An 18,890-nucleotide genomic window follows, 5' to 3' on the forward strand; every position below is an offset into this window, starting at 1 on the left:
TCCAACAGCTTCGCTGGCAGAGAGCAGCTGCAGAGGGCGGAGAGCGCCTTCGCTGCCTCTGAATGTAAGTATGACACTACGTCTGTACATGAGAAATATACACATATATATATGTGATTGTTTGTGTTCAAATTCTTCCGTATTGTGGCCTGGGGTGGACCAGTGGTCTAGCAGGTCTACCACGGTCTACAGTGCACACATTATGCCCATGTCGGCATGGGTTCGAATCCGGCCCATACCCTGCTGACATGCCCTCTCTCCCTTCTTCTCCTTACTTTCCTGTCTGTCTTCACTGTATCTGTCCAATAAAATGAAAAACATGAGTATAAAAATAATAATAATTCTTCCGTATGTGTATGACATCAGTCGTTGTTGGGATTCTAATCTCTCCGTTATTCCCCCTTTTTCAGACGCCGCCTTCTCCTCCGACTCCTCCTCCCCGGAGAACGTGGAGGACTCTGGCCTGGACTCGCCTTCCCATCAGCCCCTGGGCCCCTCCCCCGAGCCGGCCGGTTGGGCGGCCTGGCCGTCCGCCTCTCAGACCCTCAAGGAGCCGCCGCCGCTGGGAGGCCTGGCGAGACCGGCGGTGACGGACCCCTTCCTCTCCGCCTTCCGCGACCCCTCCCCGGGCCGCGGCCCCCACCCCCAGCAGGACAACAACCCCCACCCCTGGACCGCCGGCGCTCCTCCTCGCTCCCCCCGGCCCCCCCCGGAAGCGGACCCCTCCTCGACCCTCCGCTTCCCAGCTTTCTCCCAGGCCCTGGCCGCCCCAGAGCTGGACGCGGCCGTGTGGAGCTGTAAACACATCCCCCCCGAGGACCCCTTCCTGGCCGCCTTCGAGAGGACGGTCGCCCAGGAGACCCTGCCCCCCCCGGACGCCTGGGCCCCCCCCGCACCCCGCCCCTCCCGAGACGGCCGGGGAATCGACGTACGGGGGGGGGCGGACCCCTTCTCCATCTGCCTCTCACAGGACAGTAAGACCCTCCCCGCCCCCTCTTCCTCCTCCTCCTCTTCATCCGCTCTCCGCAAGGACCGGGAGCGCAAACGAGACCGCAGCGTCCCGCCCCGAGACTCCGCCCCCGACAACGACCCCTTCGCCATCACCATGATCGGCAGCCCCACCCACCAGTCGACCCTGGCGGCGGCGGCGGGGGTCCTCCCCCACAGCAGCAGCAGCAGCAGACTGACCCCCAGCGCCAGCCTCAGCGCGGCCCCCCCCTCCGCCTCCTCGGCTCAGCCTAAGAAGGAGCTGGTCCACTGGAACTCGGTCCACAACCCCTTCAGCGAGGGCAGCGCTGCGGGACCCCCGCAGACCCTGGGGGTCGGGGCAGGGCAGGAGGGGGGAGGGGGAGGGGGAGGAGGGAGGAAGCAGCGAGCCTCGGACAGCGAGCCGCGCAGGAACGGGCCGCCTCTCACGCGGCATTCCGGGCCGCAGGAGGACCTGTGCTTCTCCACGGACAAAGACCAGAACTGTCTGGACCTGAACACACAGCCTCCGTGCAGCATGGGGCCGCCCGCACACAAGGGTACGCTGCTCTAGGACACGGCAGGGCTCAGCAGCAGGGCTCTGTGGTGATGCACATCTATCATCACAGAATATTCCGCTTCTCTAAACCCTTCTACATACAGTAGAACAGAGCCAGCTGTACTGGGGCCTGTTTAGAAGTCTGTTTAGAAGTCCACCATAGTTGCTGACATAGGGCTGGGAAGGACAATGTGAAATAAGAATATCTGAACCAGGCACAGTATGGTTCAGTTGTGCCTTGTAGTGTGTCGTAGCACCTGCGTCTCATTTGTGTATACAATCTTCTTCTTCTCTCTCTCCCCCTCCCTCCCTCCCTCCCTCCCTCCCCAGGTTCTAAGCATGCCTTCAGGCAGGACAGTGCAGAGCTGCTGGTGGCGGCACCCCCCAGACCCACCCGGGCCAAGCGGACCTCTGGCAGGCTGAGTGGCTGTGAGAGAGTGAGTGTCCCTCTGCTCTGCCTCCACACTGGGTGTCTTACAGGGTTGGGCTCAATTCCATCTCTAATTGAATTTCGTCCAACTTCCTGAGCCAATTCATTGAATTTGGGTGATGAAGTTGGATGAAGGCTAATTGGATAATTGACCCTTCATGCAATGGGATTGAAATGTTATTTGTGAATTCTGCTTCATTTAGAATTGAAGTGAATTGAATTGGAATTGTGAAATTGGCAACCATTGCGGTTACATTTACATTTTTGGCACGACACCTCTATCCAAAGCGACTTACAACAAATACATTTCAAGTAATCAATCCACCAGTCATAGCAGGAAAAAGTATATATATATACAGTGCTGCTTGAAAGTATGTGAACTCCTTGTGCAATTTTAGATTTATTTTGTTTTTACCATGAAATCTTTATTTAATCAGAACCAGTATGTTTTATCTGGCATAACAGGTTTATATTGACCAATCCCATGTTGGTTTAGAGGGAATGCGTGTAGTAGGAAAACTAAATGATAAAGAAATTAGTGCATAAGCTAATCTATGTGTTACCAGGATGTAGCTAGGCTAGGATATGTCTGCTTGCTTCATACATCAGTTATTGATCTTATTAAATATGTTGGTTACCTAGCATGTTACCAAACAACAAACCACCACTTATTTGTATTTATTTTTCCACAAACCAACAGGTTTTTAGCCACCCTGGTCACTCTTGGTTTCAGACGCATGTACTCATGATTGTGGCTTATTATGGACTATTCAATGTGAATATTCAAGCTTGGTTTCTTTTGCTGGGATATATGGCTGTTAGCTGAGACCTAGAGTTAGCACGTGGGCTAGCTAGCTGGCTAGCTTAGTATGTTAAGCCAAATACACAGAGTGACGCGATGAACATTTTGGGGCAGGTCAAACTATTCCTGCTTTAGGTAGCTAGCCTGCTTATAATTGCTACCAGAGCCAAATGCCAATGCTTTAATTAGTCTGTGTCCACTCACGTTAATTAAACCACTTTTTAAAATTTAAACCACTTTAAAAAATAAATGAATATGATATGGCTCTGTTCCAGTGTGTAATGTTAATGCTCTTCCTCACTGTGAGCTCCTCCTGTCCCCTGTGTGTCTCAGTCCAGGTCTGTGTGCTCCTCCCCCCTGCCTGAGCCCAGCCCCCCCCTCACCTCCTCCTCCTCCTCTAGCCCCAGTGAGTGGGGCTCCCAGACCCGCGCCCCCAGCCCCGCCAGAGGTGAGGACCACTCACGTGTACACACTCAGTCCAAAACACAACCACAGCTTGTTTTTTATGAGTTTATTTCAAGACATTAATAATAAAATAAATAAAAATAAAAACATGAAGTACTTTTCTGTTTTGGACAATAATTAGCCACTCAATAACGTCTACTGTCCCTGCGCCATTGGCTGGGACTACTCTACCCACAGTGCATCTGTCTCGGGGGCCGAGCCCCATCTCCCTCAGCACCCAGGAGTCCTGGCCCGTGGCCGCCGCCATCACAGAGTACATCAACGCCTACTTCAAGGGGGGGCAGCACAACCGGTCAGTGTATAAGGAGAAGGATAGAGCACAACCACACATCACAGCAATCCATATGCTGTACATATAGAAGTCAGGGGAGGCTGGTGGAGGTGTGAATCAGAGGATGGGCTCATTGTAATCCATTCCCTAATTCTGTATTACAAAATTCTGTATTACAAACGAGAACTCCTACTTCTACCTCCACACTAGCCTCCCCTGATATACAAGCACAACGTGTACACGCATTTAAGTGGAGGTCCAGAACAGTCCTGTGTGTGTATATAGTAACAGTATATAGAGTGTAATGACTGTGGTGTGTGTGTGTATAGTAACAGTATACAGAGTGTAATGACTGTGGTGTGTGTGTGTGTCTCAGCTGTCTGGTGAAGATCACAGGAGACCTCACCATGTCCTTCCCTGCCGGGATCACCCGCGTCTTCACAGCCAACCCCAACGCCCCCGTGCTCAGCTTCCGATTGGTCAATATCTCCAGGGTGGACCACTTCTTGCCCAATCAGAAGCTGCTCTACAGGTAGATGACAGATGTGTGTGTGTGTGTGTGTGTGTGTGTGTGTGTGTGTGTGTGTGAGAGACTGTGTGTGTGTGTGTGTGTGTGTGTGTGTGTGTGTGTGTGTGTGTGTGTGTGTGTGTGTGTGTGCGTGCGCGCTCATGATATAGAGGGCCGTTAATGTTTTACCACATGATCTCATCAGTGGACCGTTTTGGCTACAATAAACATCTGACCTCCCTCGCTCTCTCTCTCTCTCCCCCTTGCTTACCCCCTCTCTCTCCCTTTCCCTTCCTCCTTCTCTCCTTTCTCTCCGTCTGCTCCCCCCCTCCCCCCTCCCCAGCGACCCCTCTCAGAGCGACCCAGACACCAGAGACTTCTGGTTCAACATGCAGGCCCTGAACCTGTACCTGCAGAGAGAGGCGGAGCTCAACCCCCAGGCCTCCTACTACAACGTGGCCCTGCTGAAGTACCAGGTACCAGGACCGCGGACTGCGCCGACACCACTGAACTGACACACTTTGGAGTTATGCTTAGAGATGTGCCATTGCTATCCAATAGACCACATGGTCATAAGTATTAACCAACCATCATTAACCAACTCTACCCCCTCCTTTTCCCCCTTCTCATCCTCCTTTCCTCTCATCCTTGCTCCTCCCCCTCCTTCCTTCTCCCGCTCTCTCCCTCTCTCTCCCTCCACCTCGCTACCTCTCTCTTCCTACCCATTAATCCCTCTCTCTCCCACCTTCCTTCCCTCCCTCCGTCCCTCCTTCCCTCCCTCTCTCCCATCTTTGCTCCCTCCCACCCTCTCCTTCCCTCCCTCCTTTCCTGTCCCTTCCACCTTCCCTCCCTCCCCCACCTTCCTTCCCTCTCTCCCCCCCCCCCCTTCCCTCTCTCCCCCCCCCCCCCCCCCTCCCCCTCTGCCAGGTGTCATCCCAGGACCCGGGGCGGGCCCCCCTCCTGCTGTCTGCAGAGTGCCAGCGCAGCGGGACGGTGACGCGCGTGTCCCTGGACTACCACTGCTGCCCCGCCACCGCACCCTCCACCCAGCTGACCGCCGTCCAGGTCCTGCTGCCCCTCGACCACACCGCCACCGACCTGCAGTGCCAGCCCCCCGCCTCCTGGTGAGGGTGGGAGGGAGGGAGGGAGGGAGGGAAGGAGGGAGGGAGGGAGGGAGGGAGGGAGGGAGGGAGGGAAGGAGGGAGGGTGGGAGGGAGGGAGGGAGCAAAGATGGAGCAGAGAGAGGGTGGGAGGGAGGGAGGGAGGGTGGGAGGGAGGGAGGGAGGGTGGGAGGGAGGGAGGGAGGGAGGGAGGGAGGGAGCAAAGATGGAGCAGAGGGAGGGTGGGAGGGAGGGTGGGAGGGTGGGAGGGAGGGAGGGAGGGAGGGTGGGAGGGAGGGAGGGAGGGAGGGAGCAAAGATGGAGCAGAGGGAGGGTGGGAGGGAGGGAGGGAAGGAGGGAGGGAAGGAGGGAGGGAGCAAAGATGGAGCAGAGGGAGGGTGGGAGGGAGGGAGGGAGGGAGGGAGGGTGGGAGTTTGAGTTTTGAGTTTTTATTAGGACCTCTTTTAGCCAATGGTAATCTTCCAAGAGTCCTTACATTAAAACATTACAAAAATCAGTATTTCATTACTTCATACACTTTCAGTATGTCAATAAACCTTCTGAAACAAACGTGGGAGGGAGGGAGGGAGGGAGGGAGGGAGAGAGCAAAGATGGAGGAGAGGCAGGGAGGGACGGAGGGAGGGAGGGATTAATGAGTAGGAAGAGAGAGGTAGCAAGGTAGCGAGGGAGGGAGGGAGGGAGGAAGGGAGCAAAGATGGAGGAAAGGAGGGAGGGAGGGAGCAAAGATGGAGGAGAGGGAGGGATTAATGAGTAGGAAGAGAGAGGTAGCTTGGGTGAGAGGGAGGGGGGAGGGAGGGAGCAAAGATGGAGGAGAGGGAGGAAAGGAGGGAGGCAGCAAAGATGGGAGAGAAGGAGGGATTAATGAGTAGGTAGAGAGAGGTAGCGTGGGTGGGAGGGAGCAAAGATGGAGGAGAGGGAGGAAAGGAGGGAGGTAGCAAAGATGGGAGAGATTAATGAGGAGGAAGAGAGAGGTAGCGAGGGTGAGAGGGAGGGAGGGAGGGATACATATGTGACAGCAGCTGGTGAAAGGGTGAAACAACGTTGACATTTATTGACATTTTTCAGAATAAAAGTCTGAACATTTGGTCGGTTGCCGACTCGGTCCAACTGCCGTCACATAAAGTATATTGGCAGTAATGATGGAAGAGAGAGAGAGGGGGGGGGGGGGGGAGAGAGAGAGAGAGAGAGGGGGGGGGGGAGAGAGAGAGAGAGAGAGAGAGAGAGGGAGAGAGAGAGGGGGGAGAGGGAGAGCAGGAGTTTCTCTTCCCTGTGGTAGAATGCTGACGCTTCACTGTTTTATATTACGCACTGAAACGACATAGTAAATCTTGTGCACAGTGGGTTGAGTTATATTCCCAGAAGATAATGTGGCATGTCAGGTTAGTCCGGCCCAGTGTGTAACGTGCTCTGCTTCCTAAGAGGAAGGCTCCAACACACCCACAGGAACAAGGAAGTCACGCGAACGGAGTTAAGCTCGCCAACATTAGGGAGGGAGGTCATTGTGACGACATGGCCAATCCTGCTAATGAAAATAACAGGAGAAAAAGAGAGATATTTATGGAGTGTGTGGAGATGGAGGGTGGAGGGGAGGGTGGTAGTTGGTGTGGAGATGGAGGGTGGAGGGGAGTGTGCTAGTTGGAGAGCGCAGGAGAAAGGACGGATGGGAGAAGGTCAGGGAGAGGGTGGACCCGACTGGGAGAAAGAGAAAGTCTGGTCTGGTCTGGTCTGGGTGGGTCTGGTCTGGGTGGGTCTGGTCTGGGTGGGCCTAGTCTGGTCTGTTCTGGTCTGGTCTGGTCTGGGTGGGCCTAGTCTGGTCTAGTCTGGTCTGTTCTGGTCTGGTCTGTTCTGGTCTGGTCTGGTCTGGTCAGGTCTGTTCTGGTCTGGGCCTAGTCTGGTCTGGTCTGGTCTGGTCTGGTCTGGGCCTAGTCTGGTCTGGTCTGGTCTGGTCTGGTCTGGTCTGGTCTGGTCTGGTCTGGGTGGGCCTAGTCTAGTCTGGTCTGGTCTGGTCTGGTCTGGGTCTCACCGCCACTTTGTTTGCTTTCACAGGAATGCTGAGGAACGGCGGCTGCTATGGAAACTGCCTAACATCTCCCCTACCAACCACAGCAAAGGTCAGTGGGTCTGTCTGTCTGTCTGTCTGTCTGTCTGTCTGTCTGTCTGTCTGTCTTATGTCATATAAAGAGGAACAAGTCGACAACCAACATGTTCAGACTATTATTTAGCCAAAATATTGCGATGCAATGGATTCGGTGAGTAATCCCTACTGCTCCCTAGTGAACCATAACACTACTTTACATTGTTAGCAGACTCACAAAACAAGCTGTGTTAGTCGACTAGCGAGCATGTCATTGATTTTCAACAACAACGCTGAAATGTATTCAGATTTTTCTAAATTAAAGTCTGAACATTCAATCGGCTGCTGGCTTGTTACCCGTTTCACCAGCAGCTGTCACATATATCTTGTATGGAGGTATCATTCATGCTAATGCATTTCTGGTCCTTGACACCCACATTACATTGAGCACCTTCTCTAATTAATATGCTGGCTGTCTCTGAGAAGGTATCATTATCTTGAACATCAAGATTAGCGTATGAAAGGGGTGTGTGTGTGTGTGTGTGTGTGTGTGTGTGTGTTAGAGAGATGTGGAGATTGAAGGTGAAAGGGATGGTTTCTGTCTCTGTCTATGTATGGCCCACAGTGATGGATGGGGGGTTTGGTGGGTATTATTAAAGGCTGACCTCTATTGTGTATATTATGATCCGAGGAGAAGCATTGTCCTGTATGTCCGACCTAAACACATTTCTCTCCCCCCTTTACCACCCTGGACCTGGAAATAACTTCATGTATATTAGCTAGCTAGCATCTCAACAAACAACAAAAATACCGTCTTTCCTTAACGGCTAGTAGCAGGCTACACTGACGATTAGACATTTCAGTCGGAGTCTCCGACATCGACCGAAGAGTCAGTGAGATATCTCCTCCCCTCCTGACGGTGACCGTGTTCTCGGGGGTCTGTGAGTAGAGTGGGACTGAAGAATGTGTCACTGTGTTGTGTTGGTCCCAGGCTCTGGCACCCTGTGTGCCAGCTGGCAGTGCCTGGAGGCGCCCCGCGGCCCCCCGCCCAGCCTGGCGGTCCAGTTCGTGGGCTCCGGGGCCTCCCTGTCGGGCATGGACGTGGAGCTGGTGGGCAGCCGCTACCGCATGTCCCTGGTCAAGAAGAGATTCGCCACAGGTAAAACAGTACAGTAGTGTACTCACTCGCCCGTCTCTTTACACCATGGGACCTAACCCACTCAGAACGTTACTACCTCGAAGGGGCAGGTTTTCCTTTGGACACGGATTAAAGCCTCGTTCTGGATTAAATCACACCGTCAGTGGGGAAAAAGAATCTCCACTGGCGATGCTTTTAGTCTAGTTAGGCTTAGGGTGTCCAGGAAACCAGCTCCCAAGAGTTTAAGAAAAGGTCATGTGGTGTAATACACTTTCCACTCTGATTTCTGTGCATTTTATGTAACGGTGTGTGTGTGTGTGTGTGTGTGTGTGTGGTCGGCAGGGAAGTACATGGCAGGCTGCTCCTTGTGAGAGGTGAAGGAGGTTGAGCTACCCCAGGCCAGACCGCCGCTGGGAGTTCCTGAGATACAGACATATTGCACTTTTAGCCCTCTGGGCTGGGGACTGAGTCTGTCCCACTGAGCTGGAAGGAGAGAGGGAGGACAGAGGACTCATGTTGACGAGGCACCTGGGTCACATTCTCCTGGCCTGGGAGGAGGATGTGCATTTACTTGCGTATAGTGTCCTGGCCGCTAATAAGGACCAAGCCTTTTTTTTCTTTGCCCTTTATCTTTCTTTTCTATCTTTCAGCTCTGCGTTGTACACACAATCCTCCCCCTTTTCCAGGGGAGTGTACCCTTCTTTGTACTGGATCTTGTTTGTTTCGTGTGCGTTGTGTTCTGTGTGCCTTTATATCACAAGTTTGAAAACTGGATGTAAGAAAAAAAAGTTGGTTTTATTGAAGAGAAACACAAATGTGATAAATAAATATAAGCATATACTGCATAATGTGTCTTGAAAGGAATTGCCATGGAAACTTGAATTTTTAATTTATGTAAATATATAAGATCTATTTCTTAAGAAACATTGCTTGTAGACTGAATAATTTGTGAGCGATTATTGTAATAACGGTTGTTCACTTGCCAAGACAAAAGTGTTAGTAAAACTGCAGATTTTCCAACAGAGGTTTCCTCTGACATTGATAAATAAATAAACTTGGCCAAACAAGTGGTTTACACCAATTTATTACACATTTTGACCAGTACAAAATACAGTTGAGCTATGCAGTTTGTTACAGACCTTAGTCTGCCCTCAGTCTAGGTAAAGTGTAGTCAAGAACAGGTTTAAAAATACATAAAAATAAGGGTTCAATATACTTGTAAGAAGAACCAGATCTAGTTCAATAAAAAATAATCCTCAGCCAAAAGTCTAAACAGCATTACAAAAACATTACAAAGTACACATAGAAATTACTTTCCCAAAGCACTCAAAGGCAAAGTACTGTGACAGGCACAAGTTACAAAAAGCCTTAAATAACTCAAGCTTAGGATTCTCATAGCTACTACAAAATCTGAGGGCAAAACTGAGAAGGGGAAATAATTCAACCAAAAGTGTTTTGAAACAAAGATCAATTCATTTAAATCAGTTATATTCATTCATAAATAGAAATGGGAGACTCTTTCAAAATAAACAGGTGACTGATGTAGCATAGCTTACTAGCCTAGCTGCAGCAGATCTGGATGTGCTTCAGCCAAGTTGGATAAAGCACATCCACACCCAGGCTAGATTCTTACACCCTACACATCAACATTGTTATAGGGACATGTCTGCTGACCAGATGACACGGAAAATTAACAAGACAAACCTGCGTGGCACACACACGCACACACACACACACACACACATCAGTCCCAGCTACTAAATGATCAAAGCAAGGTCTTCCCCAATAAAACACAAACACGCACAGCATCAGGAGAGAAAAGTGATTGGGGAGAAGGACCAAGTGATAGCAAAGGCCATTAAGAATACATACATGTTCTACATCATATTAAGAAATATATTTATATATATATATTTATATATGTTTAACAGTTTGTTGGTGTCACACAATTAGGCCTCCTCCAGTACAATTGTACAGCTATATAATGTAATTCATCTCAATGCAAAAACTACAAGAGCTATTTGCAGTTTTATATATATATATAGATGGAGTCACGGGGGCTAATAAACATGGACTGAGAGGTTCTTCAGAATAGATTTAGTCTTCTCTAAACCAGATGGAATGAGACCATTTGAGCCACGGTAAGCCTTGCACTCAGAGAACACCTGTTGAACTGAACAGATGGACTCTTTCAACCAGTTTGGGCTTTGAAGGTCCAACGCTCTTTCACGTTTTGGTAAATACATCTCTTTTTTTTCCTTTTTTCTTTTTTATACATCCCGTAAGATATGAGTGTGGACCCAGTTGGGGTCAGGCCTGATGGCCACATTAAAAACCAGTAGCCGCAGAGAGACTTTCACCTCCAGACAGTCCAGCAGGTAGTTCATATGAGAACAATCTGGTGGAGTCGGCCACTTTTTTCTTTCAGTCAAAAAAATCTAAAACATCTACATGTCGGATGCAACTGGCTCATCCCCAAACTGGATTAACGAGTCGTGCATCTTGAAATTTAAAGTTCTTGCCAACCGGCATCGAATAGAATCGTGGAATTATATATACATGACGGGACGTGGCTTGAAAGGGGGAGTTGATTAGCTAGCTAGTGGTAGACGCTAGTGGTAACAGTGGCTACACTGTTTTTATAGTCGAACAAACAAAAACAAAAAACCAGAGCATAGCACAGAAAACTATGAGGTAAACAATCATATATGGTTACACTGCTAGTTCCCTGCCTTCCGACTAAGGGCATTGGGCCCTACAGACAGCCACTGACGAGAGAGTGAGTGTGTATGTGTGTGAGTGAGGCTGAGTATGTGTGTGTGTGGCTGCACTGGGTAGGAGTGGGACAAATCCTTTGGGTCAGTGGGGGGGAGGGGGGGGTTGCATCAATGTGCGTTTTAGCTGCTGAGCAGCAGCAGAGGCAACGAGTATACACACGCCTACACCTAACAGCTTAAAGGTGCTTCGAATGTCTGAGGTTCTGAAACGATACATTCATACTGCGGTAGAGGCACAGCCCAGGAGGGAGATAGACATCTGTAGAAACGGGTTAAAGAGTTAGCATCTAAGGCACTGAAAATGACACTATGGCACAGCTAGTTAAAAAGGAGAAGAATTTAACACACACACACACACTCGCACATACACACACGCGCACAGACGCACGCACAGGCACACGCACACACACAAAAGTTTTTACACGTATCCAACATGGGTACTGCACAAAGTCATCCTTATTCACAGTCGCAAAAGAACGGAAAGAAAATTAGAACGGTATCCCCCTGGTTAGGTCAAACCTCCCAACTGCCCCGCTTGGTGAGCAAACGAACCAACAATCTTTTCCCCTGGGGTCAAGACCCCCTGTTTTAAATACACTCTAGTAGGAGGTGGTTTTTGGGCGGGGGCTGAACCTACTAACTCTTTTTTTCTATATACACGGCACACACTGGCTGACGTGGCTCTCAGCTTGAGGACCAGGAGCTCCGGGGCTGAGGTCAGAGGGGCTGGGGGGGGGGGGGGGGGGTGGGGGACCACCGCCCTCCTCTCCTCTGGTCTGGTCTGGTGTGGTCTCAGATCTCCTGCAGCGAGTGGTTGATCTCGATCCTCTCCCTCTTCACGGCCGGCTCGTTGGCCGACACGTCGGGGTCACTGCCCATGTCGCTCATGTCGTCTGAGAAGGAGGGGTCTTCTGACACAAGGACGACAAGGGTCAACTGACAACACACACAGAGAGAGAGACACAGAGAGAGAGAGAGACACACACAGACAGAGAGAGAGAGAGAGAGAGACACACACAGACAGAGAGAGAGAGAGAGACACAAACAGAGAGAACGAGAGGGAGAGAGACAGAGAGAGAGGGAGAGAGAGACAGAGAGAGGGAGAGACACAGAAAGAGAGAGAGACAGAGACAGACACACGCACACACACACACACACACACACACACCTCTGATGGGACTGATTAGATTGATCCAAAAACCAAAGCTTACCTTTGTCCATGAGCGACGGCATCATGGAGTTAAGGTCACTGAACTGTGATTCAGAAGGAGAGACGATAAGCAGCTGGGTTAGATCGACATGGCAACAACATTGGAAGGTGGAACACAACACACTGTCCACAAACAGGCCATATAAGGGCATAGATGACCACAACCCCTTGGAACACTCCAACACTCACATTCACTCCAACATCAATTCACACTTCTACAGAACAGCTCTCTGACACACTACATCAAAACACATCTAACGCCTGCCCGGTCCCTCCCTCCCTCCCTCCCTCCTTTCCCCTCACCTCTCCCATGACGGCGATGGGTGTCTCTCCGGTTGCCTGGGCAACGCGGTGCTCCACCAGGTAGAACATGTACTCGTCGTAGAGCAGCCTGATGAGGTGGAAGGAGCCGAAACTGGCGGCACTGCGCAGGGTCAGGTCCCTGATCACCATGGAGCTGGAGGGGGAGGGAAGGGGGGGGGGGAGGGAGAGGGAGTCAGACATCAGCCTCACTGAGCTCTAGTCTAAAGACCTCCACTTTAGAACACGACACGACAAAAACATGTGGATTAATTCTTCATACTAGTCGATACGGAAATGAAGTCCGCTATTTGCTTGAACCCGAGCTCCCTTCCTACAGCGCTTGTTTAACAGGCTTACATGTCACTCACTCTAGCTTCAGCGGAAAACGTGTCTGTCGCCGACTAAAGCGTTCGTACGCTTGATCGCGTGCGTTAGATGAACCCGTTCATCCGAACAGCCCCTTCTGAAAACAAGAGTGCCGTGTCCGTCAAAGGTGCTTGGTCGTCGCTGTTGCCAGTGAAGAGTGGGTGAGTGAACTCAAGTTCCCACACGTAAGGGAGGTTTGTTGGAGTGTTCACCCTCTTACAGATGTGTGGATCCTAGGCTGCATTTACACCGCAGGTCCTAATGCCTAGTTCCGATTTAGTGCCTATATCCGATCTTTTGGAACGCCTGCTTACACCTACTTTTTCAAATGACCCATATCTGATACCTGCGCTTACACTGGTAACACTTGAAACGACCCGCATGCGACCCTGCATGCGTACATCAAAAAACGAAAGTAAACAGACAGCCGGGACTCGCAATGAACGCAAACGAGACAGAAATTATAATCCCTTTTATATATATATTATAGTAGTGAAAATACCACCGCTCATCCGTGATCAGACTTCGCTGAGGTGCTGGAACTGAAGTATCAATAGAGTGCAAAATAACAGCATCCGCACACTCAAAACACGACATGTTACATATCAGATCTGTGCCACATGTGACAGCCATCGACCCTCCTCCTCCGTCCGTACCTGTAGAAGGACCACTTGAGCAGGAACTGTCGCGCGGCCCTGGGGAAGGAGGGGCTGCCCTCGTGGGGCTTGAGGACCTGGTTGACCACGTTGTCCAGCCAGGTGGCCCACTGGTCCAGGCTGCTCTGCTGCTGCAGGGTCACCTTGAAGTCCTGCTCCAGCCTCTGGACCACGCTCTCGTCACACTGGCACACCCACGACGCCTGCTCCTGGAACACACAAGCGCACGCACGCAGACGCCACACACACACACGCACGCACGCAGACGCCACACACACGCACGCAGACACCACACACACGCACGCACGCAGACACCACACACACGCACGCAGACACCACACACACACACACATGCATACACACACGCAGACACCACACACACGCACACAGACACACACACACACACACACACACACACACACAGCAGGTCAGAGGATATTCTCGGTAGGGGTACAAGCAGGAATGTATACAACAGAACACACACACAGTCAGATGTCCACATTAACGTCATTTCTCTAAGAAATCCACATGGTTGAGTGTTGAAAGCCCTCCTGTCAGAGAGGACAGACATGACAGTGTCGGAGAGGAGAGCTGCAGTTACCTGTACGTTGGCAAAGTCCACCCTGTTGAGGTCGCTGAGCATCTGGTTGATCTGGGAGGTGTTCTGCAGCACAGCGCGGGCCGCCTGGGCCAGGTGGTTGAGGGAGGTGTACCGACGGAGGGTCTGGGCGAACGCACTCACCACCGCCACCTACAGGACACACGGGGGAGAGGCGGGTCACTTCACCAGAGAACAGCTTCAGGTTTGAGAGGTTCCAGGGCTAACTGCAGGACTCCTCAGGACGGCCGCTTATCAGAGCGTTGACAGAAGTGACTAACGAGTGTTTTGCTCTGGCGCTGTGGCCGCTTGTGACACTGATACTTAAGATGGCGGCTAAACACAGACGCAGTACCTGCAATCTCACACGCCGTATCGGGAAGAGCAGCGCTTGAAAACAGTTGCAGTAACAACACTTTTATATCTTTTTATTCATTTTCTTATTATGCTGTTAAATCTTTATCTATTTATTTTCTATATATATGTATATGTATATATAGATATATATCTATATCTATTCTTGTCATTTTTATTTCTATTACATTTTTTTCTTACTCGCCTTTTTCTGTATTGTTTTTCATGCTGTATGTAAAGCACTTTGAATTGCCCCTGTTGTATGAAATGTGCTATACAAATAAACGTGCCTTGCCTCATACTTCCAAAAAGTAAGTAAATAAGTAGCTGTTTAACTTATTTTAGGCGAATGTACTCATGGACTTATACGTCAGTAGGAGCTCCTGATAAATAAATACACAATGTAAAAAGGTAAAGTGTTCTATGGTACCTTAGTAAAAAGGTAGAGTGTTCTATGGTACCTTAGTGCGGACGATCTCCTGGGGGAAGTCGCTCATGGCGGTGGTCAGCCAGCCCTCCAGACTCTTGGCAAAGTTGCGGATGGCCTGAGTGAGAGTGCCTGAGGACCACAAGTTCACAACAGTGTTTGAGTGAGTTGAGTGTTTTGAGTTGTAATTGTTATGGTCAAGGCAAGGCAAGTTTACAATGGAGGAATTCATTTCAGGAATCTCATGGCTATTTTCAAAAACTCTTAAGACATAGATTTTAAAAATATATATTATTCACAAACTTTCAAGGATTTCAAGGACCCATGGGAACCTTGAGTTTATTTGTATAGCACATTTCATACAAAAGGGGCAATTCTGGGCTTTGCGTACAGCATGAAAGAAAATACACTAAGTACGAGTATCACAAGTAGGAAATGAAGGCTATTCATTCTTATGATAGGACACAGTTAGTGACAAAAAAGCATTTTTTAAAAAGCGGGACGGGGCGCAACACGTCAGTGTGTAGCAGTGAGTAGCAGTGAGTAGCAGTGAGTAGCAGTGAGTAGCAGTGTGTAGCAGTGTGTAGCAGTGTGTAGCAGTGTGTAGTGTAGCGGTGTGTAGTAGTGAGTAGTAGTGAGTAGCAGTGTGTAGCAGTGAGTAGCAGTGTGTAGGAGTGTGTAGCAGTGAGTAGCAGTGTGTAGCAGTGAGTAGCAGTGAGTAGCAGTGTGTAGCAATGAGTAGCAGTGTGTAGCAGTGAGTAGCAGTGTGTAGCAGTGTGTAGCAGTGAGTAGCAGTGTGTAGGAGTGTGTAGCAGTGAGTAGCAGTGTGTAGGAGTGTGTAGCAGTGAGTAGCAGTGTGTAGCAGTGAGTAGCAGTGTGTAGCAGTGAGTAGCGGTGTGTAGCGGTGTGTAGCAGTGAGTAGCGGTGTGTAGCGGTGTGTAGCAGTGTGTAGCAGTGTGTAGCAGTGTGTAGCAGTGTGTAGCAGTGAGTAGCAGTGTGTAGGAGTGTGTAGCAGTGAGTAGCAGTGTGTAGCAGTGAGTAGCAGTGAGTAGCAGTGTGTAGCAATGAGTAGCAGTGTGTAGCAGTGAGTAGCAGTGTGTAGCAGTGTGTAGCAGTGAGTAGCAGTGTGTAGGAGTGTGTAGCAGTGAGTAGCAGTGTGTAGCAGTGAGTAGCAGTGAGTAGCAGTGTGTAGCAATGAGTAGCAGTGTGTAGCAGTGAGTAGCAGTGTGTAGCAGTGTGTAGCAGTGAGTAGCAGTGTGTAGGAGTGTGTAGCAGTGAGTAGCAGTGTGTAGGAGTGTGTAGCAGTGAGTAGCAGTGTGTAGCAGTGAGTAGCAGTGTGTAGCAGTGAGTAGCGGTGTGTAGCGGTGTGTAGCAGTGAGTAGCGGTGTGTAGCGGTGTGTAGCAGTGTGTAGCAGTGTGTAGCAGTGTGTAGCAGTGTGTAGCAGTGAGTAGCAGTGAGTAGCAGTGTGTAGGAGTGTGTAGCAGTGAGTAGCAGTGTGTAGCAGTGAGTAGCAGTGAGTAGCAGTGTGTAGCAATGAGTAGCAGTGTGTAGCAGTGAGTAGCAGTGTGTAGCAGTGTGTAGCAGTGAGTAGCAGTGTGTAGGAGTGTGTAGCAGTGAGTAGCAGTGTGTAGGAGTGTGTAGCAGTGAGTAGCAGTGTGTAGCAGTGAGTAGCAGTGTGTAGCAGTGAGTAGCGGTGTGTAGCGGTGTGTAGCGGTGTGTAGCGGTGTGTAGCGGTGTGTAGCAGTGTGTAGCAGTGTGTAGCAGTGTGTAGCAGTGTGTAGCAGTGTGTAGCAGGGTGTAGCAGGGTGTAGCAGGGTGTAGCAGGGTGTAGCAGGGTGTAGCAGTAAAGGACAGGTGAGGTGTGGTACTGACTGGGGACGGGGCGCAGCACGTCAGGGATGAGGATCTCCACCAGGGCCTGGTACAGGATGTGGTCACAGCTCCTCATCCACATCTTGATTGGCTCGTACTTACACAGGGCCACCAGGGTCTCCCTGGGGATCACCCCCTCCATGTCCTCATCACTGACCACACAAGGCGAGGCAGGTTTATTAGTATAGCACATTTCATACAACAATGGGCAATTCAAAGTGCTTTACATACATTATTAAAATATAGCGAAGAGAAGCATAGTAAGAAAATAAAAATGACACTGAATAAAAGCAAATAGATAAAACATTTATGTTTATGGATAAGAGACATTGATAGAAGTGTTTGTGTTTAATCATAAGTGCTGCAAAACATGAAGGTCTTTAGCTTAGATTTAAATATTTTAGGGTTTGGGCCACACACACACAACATGACACACGCACGTCAGCGCCATGTTTTGGACCAAAATATCTTTATGAAAGACAGGCAAAGGTCATGACACCAAATCACAAAAAGTAACCCATTTATTTACAAGTTCACCATTTACACTACTTTCAGGTTTCTCTCTCTCTCTCTCTCTCTCTCTCTCTCTCTCTCTCTCTCTCATTCATCTCTCTCATTTCGTCAGCAGCTGAAGCCTGACTCTGACCTGTTGGGAATGGTGGTGCCGTCACTAGATGGCGCTGTTGAATACCAGAAGGTCTGCCACAGCTTCTCAATGTACTGGAACTGGAGGTTCATCACCACGTCCAGAGTAGCCTGCGGAAGGGGAGGAGGGAGGGGGAGGAGGGAGGGAGGGGGAGGGGGAGGGAAGGGGAGGAGGGAGGGGGAGGGAAGGGGAGGAGGGAGGGGGAGGGAAGGGGAGGAGGGAGGGGGGGGGGGAGGGGGGGAGGAGGGAGGGGGGAGAGGAGGAGGAGGAGGGCGGGGGGAGGAGGACAAAACACACAGAGCTGACTCCATGGCAACCAGACACACAACAAAGTTTTCTACAGCCCCCACAACTGAACTCAGTCCTCCTGGTTAGAGAATGAGACTACTAAATGGCCCCCCTGCCCCCTCCTCTCCCTCCCCTCCCCTCCCCACCCCCCCGCAGCCATTGATCGCAAGGCAGATCCGAGAATAGAACGTCAGACTGATATCAGAATTTCTACTTGACGTCAACAAACTTCATTAAGATGTTTTTTTCGCCAGTTGTTTTCATTAGCAGCAGGATTGGCCATGTCGCCACAATGACCTCCCTCTAATGTTGGCGAGCTTAACTCCGTTCACGTGACTTCCCTGTTCCTGTGAGTGTGTTGGAGCTTTCCTCTTAGGAAGCAGAGCACGTTACACACACTCCAACCAGCGCTGGGCTAACGTGACGCATCTTTACTCACTATACACAGGATTGAGTACATAGTTTGAGAGCATAATATCAACAGAGGAACGTCAGCCCTCCGCCACGGGGAAGTGAAACTCCTGTGTGTGTCCGCTCTCTCTCTCTCTCTCTCTCTCTCTCTCTGCCTCTCTCTCTATCTTTGCCTCTCTCGCTCTATCTGCCTCTCTTTCTCTCTCTCTCTGCCCTTCTCTCTCTCTTTGCCTCTCTCTCTATCTGCCTCTCTTTCTCTCTCTCTCTGCCCTTCTCTCTCTCTTTGCCTCTCTCTCTATCTGCCTCTCTTTCTCTCTGTCTGCCTTTCTTTCTCTCTCTCTCTCTCTCTCTCTCTCTATCTGCCCTTTTCTCTCTCTCTATCTGCCCTTTTCTCTCTCTTCGCCTCACTCTCTCTGTCTGTCTTTATTTTCTCTCACTCTGCCTCCTCTTTCTCTCTCTGCCTCTCTGTCTCTGTCTGCCTTTCTCTCTTTCTCTCTTTCTCTCTGCCTCTCTCTCTCTCTCTGCCTCTCTTTCTCTCTCTGTCTGCCTTTCTTTCTCTCTCTCTATCTGCCCTTTTCTCTCTCTTCGCCTCACTCTCTCTGTCTTTATTTTCTCTCACTCTGCCTCTGCCTCTCTCTCTCTCTCTC

At 50.3% G+C, this 18,890-nt stretch overlaps 2 protein-coding genes across 2 annotated transcripts; one reads left to right on the top strand and one right to left on the bottom strand.

Annotated features, from left to right (window-relative positions):
- Window positions 1-3: 3 nt before the first annotated feature.
- Window positions 4-8,705, top strand: fcho1 (FCH and mu domain containing endocytic adaptor 1; the record flags this gene model as incomplete). The annotated part of the gene is made up of 11 exons (XM_080551035.1): window positions 4-64; window positions 411-1,526; window positions 1,856-1,962; window positions 3,091-3,205; window positions 3,400-3,514; window positions 3,870-4,025; window positions 4,345-4,477; window positions 4,929-5,125; window positions 7,169-7,233; window positions 8,188-8,355; window positions 8,677-8,705. Coding segments are annotated over 11 exons (2,262 nt in total), but the record flags the coding sequence as incomplete, so codon positions are not given.
- A 3,198-nt stretch (window positions 8,706-11,903) lies between these two features.
- On the bottom strand, window positions 11,904-17,654 carry LOC308175359 (DNA-binding protein RFX2-like; the record flags this gene model as incomplete). The annotated part of the gene is made up of 8 exons (XM_080551036.1): window positions 11,904-12,022; window positions 12,323-12,365; window positions 12,625-12,778; window positions 13,647-13,855; window positions 14,248-14,397; window positions 15,060-15,157; window positions 16,899-17,050; window positions 17,545-17,654. Coding segments are annotated over 8 exons (1,035 nt in total), but the record flags the coding sequence as incomplete, so codon positions are not given.
- Window positions 17,655-18,890: the final 1,236 nt, after the last annotated feature.

Source organism: Nansenia antarctica (assembly GCF_963989245.1).
Source record: "Nansenia antarctica genome assembly, contig: SCAFFOLD_724, whole genome shotgun sequence".
Classification (NCBI taxonomy): domain Eukaryota; kingdom Metazoa; phylum Chordata; class Actinopteri; order Argentiniformes; family Microstomatidae; genus Nansenia; species Nansenia antarctica.